Source organism: Mandrillus leucophaeus, unplaced genomic scaffold, assembly GCF_000951045.1.
Source record: "Mandrillus leucophaeus isolate KB7577 unplaced genomic scaffold, Mleu.le_1.0 Scaffold122, whole genome shotgun sequence".
Classification (NCBI taxonomy): domain Eukaryota; kingdom Metazoa; phylum Chordata; class Mammalia; order Primates; family Cercopithecidae; genus Mandrillus; species Mandrillus leucophaeus.
In genome coordinates, this window is record NW_012100543.1 from 5,670,369 (window position 1) to 5,672,388 (window position 2,020).

Below are 2,020 nucleotides of genomic sequence, written 5' to 3' on the forward strand. Positions count from 1 at the left end.
AAAAAAAAAAAAAGAAAAAGAAAAAGAAAAAAAAATCTTCCATGACTGAAGATTTGGAATTCCTAATATTCTTACAGAAGAAAACTAAAAAATATAAAATACTACAACACCTGAAGTCATCTTAAAAAGTTAAGAACATTAAAGGACATCAGGCCTAACGTCATACATTCACATAGCAATAAACGTTACATAAGTGCTACATAAATGCATCACGTTTAGCACATTTAAGGCTGATTACAGCTTCCTAAAACTGGATCCCTAATAGGAGGATGATTAAGAGGGGAAAACATCAACTGTAGGTTTCGATAAGCCACATCAAATCATGTTTGGCATAAAGGACAGTATCAGGCGGCAAATAAATGTAAATTTTCCAAACTTACGTTGGGCTGGTGCGTACGTTAACCAAAATGCTTTCCCTTTGGCTTCAACACTGAACATTAATGTTGATATAATAGCGTTTAACAAATAAAGATCAGGTTTATGCCTGGGACGTTTTGGAAGGGCCTGAAAAAACTGGACAGAGGCAGGATCGTCATTTTCCCCAATCACTCCACCCCACGCCGACTCGCTTCTCTGCCTGGCCAAGCCCAGATGAGCCGCGGGCAGAAAAGGGTTCCCAAAGGGTCACTGCCACGTTAAGAGGCAGGAGGTGCAGGCGTCTGGGAACCGCCAGAGCAACGCCGCCGCCTGGATTTTGCAGCCGAAGGTGCACTGGCAGGAAAGCCAAGTGGAGATTGGTAGAAGGGAAAGGGTACGGGGAGGGACGTCCTGGCCCGCTCCTGAAAAGAACTGTTCTCCGAACCCAAGCCACGGCCGCCCCCGATCCCGCAACGCGGGTCCATCAGGGGCTGCAGCGGACAGCGCCCTTCGGTCTCCCTGATCCCTTTAGCTCCCCGCGGGCCGCCCCAGGGCCGACGCATGCAACAAGCCGCCCCACTACCCCCAGAGCTTCCACAAACGCACCGGAGAAGGCCGCCATCTTCACCCCGTCCTCCGCGGCTTCGCCCGCTCGCTCCCTCCCTCCCGACTGACACAGCGCGGCAGTGGCTCCGCGCGCTTCCGGCCCCCGGCCTTTGGCGTTCGGAGTCCGGGCAGGGACTCAGCCCCGGGAGAACGGTTCCGATGAAAGGAAAGGCCCGCACCAGCCCCGCCTTATGCACCTGCCGCTGAGCGGACCGCTGGGACCCAGGGCCTCGGGACCCCGCCTTCGTCCTGGGCACCATGTGTTTGGAGCACACCATGCGGTATCAGGGTCACTGCCACAGAGAAGGAAGCAGACGTTTGGTAATTAGGGTCATCCAGTGGGCTCAGGCTGACACCACACCGTGTCGTCCCCACTCAGTCCCCCAACTTTACAAAGATGAGCAGGGCCTTGGTGTATGAATGACCTGGAGAGATGGACTGGATTCATTGCTCCGAGCACTAGTGGGTGCCTGGCAACCAGTAGGTATTTGTTTTTTGTTTTTTGTTTTTTACTGAAATAAGTAATGATTTAGGTCTCCCTTCACCCATGTTTGACGTCGCTTTTATAATTTCGAGTTTGACTTCCATGCAATTTTCACTCCTTTCTCTTTGCAAAGAGATGGGGAAAGTAAATGAGGAATCCTCCCAACCAGACACTCTGTCAGGAAGGTATTAGAATCTTTAGATGAGGGCTCTAAGATTCAGGAAAGTTAAGTCACTTATCTAAAGACACACATCTACCGAATGGCAGCGTGGGATTTGAGCCACATCTGCCCAACGCGAGGGCGAGTGCTGTACTATCTGTAGCCTGCCCCAGAGTGTCTTAGAGAAAAGCGGAACCCTCAGGCAAGATAGAATAGGGTTGCAGCGGCCGGGCGCGGTGGCTCACACCTGTAATCCCAGCACTTTGGGAGGCCCAGGCGGGCGGATCACGAAGTCAGGAGGTCGAGACCATCCTAGCTAATATGGTGAAATCCCTTCTCTACTGAAAATAAAAAAAATAATAATAATAAATAAAAAATAAAAAAGGGTTGCAACTACTCGGAAGGTTGAGGCA

The 2,020-nt window shown here is 50.6% G+C and overlaps 1 protein-coding gene across 2 annotated transcripts in view; it reads right to left on the minus strand.

Moving 5' to 3' along the window:
- The window catches only part of DDX1 (DEAD (Asp-Glu-Ala-Asp) box helicase 1), a 37,842-nt gene extending 36,405 nt beyond the window's left edge, over positions 1-1,437 (minus strand). Inside the window, exon 1 of one of the 2 annotated variants that reach the window (XM_011971440.1) lies at positions 964-1,437. In XM_011971440.1, coding sequence (XP_011826830.1) covers positions 964-979 — 16 coding nt within the window. In that variant the 5' untranslated portion in view covers positions 980-1,437. The remainder of the gene's footprint in view (positions 1-963) is intronic. The other variant, XM_011971442.1, reaches the window with a different exon arrangement.
- Positions 1,438-2,020: the final 583 nt, after the last annotated feature.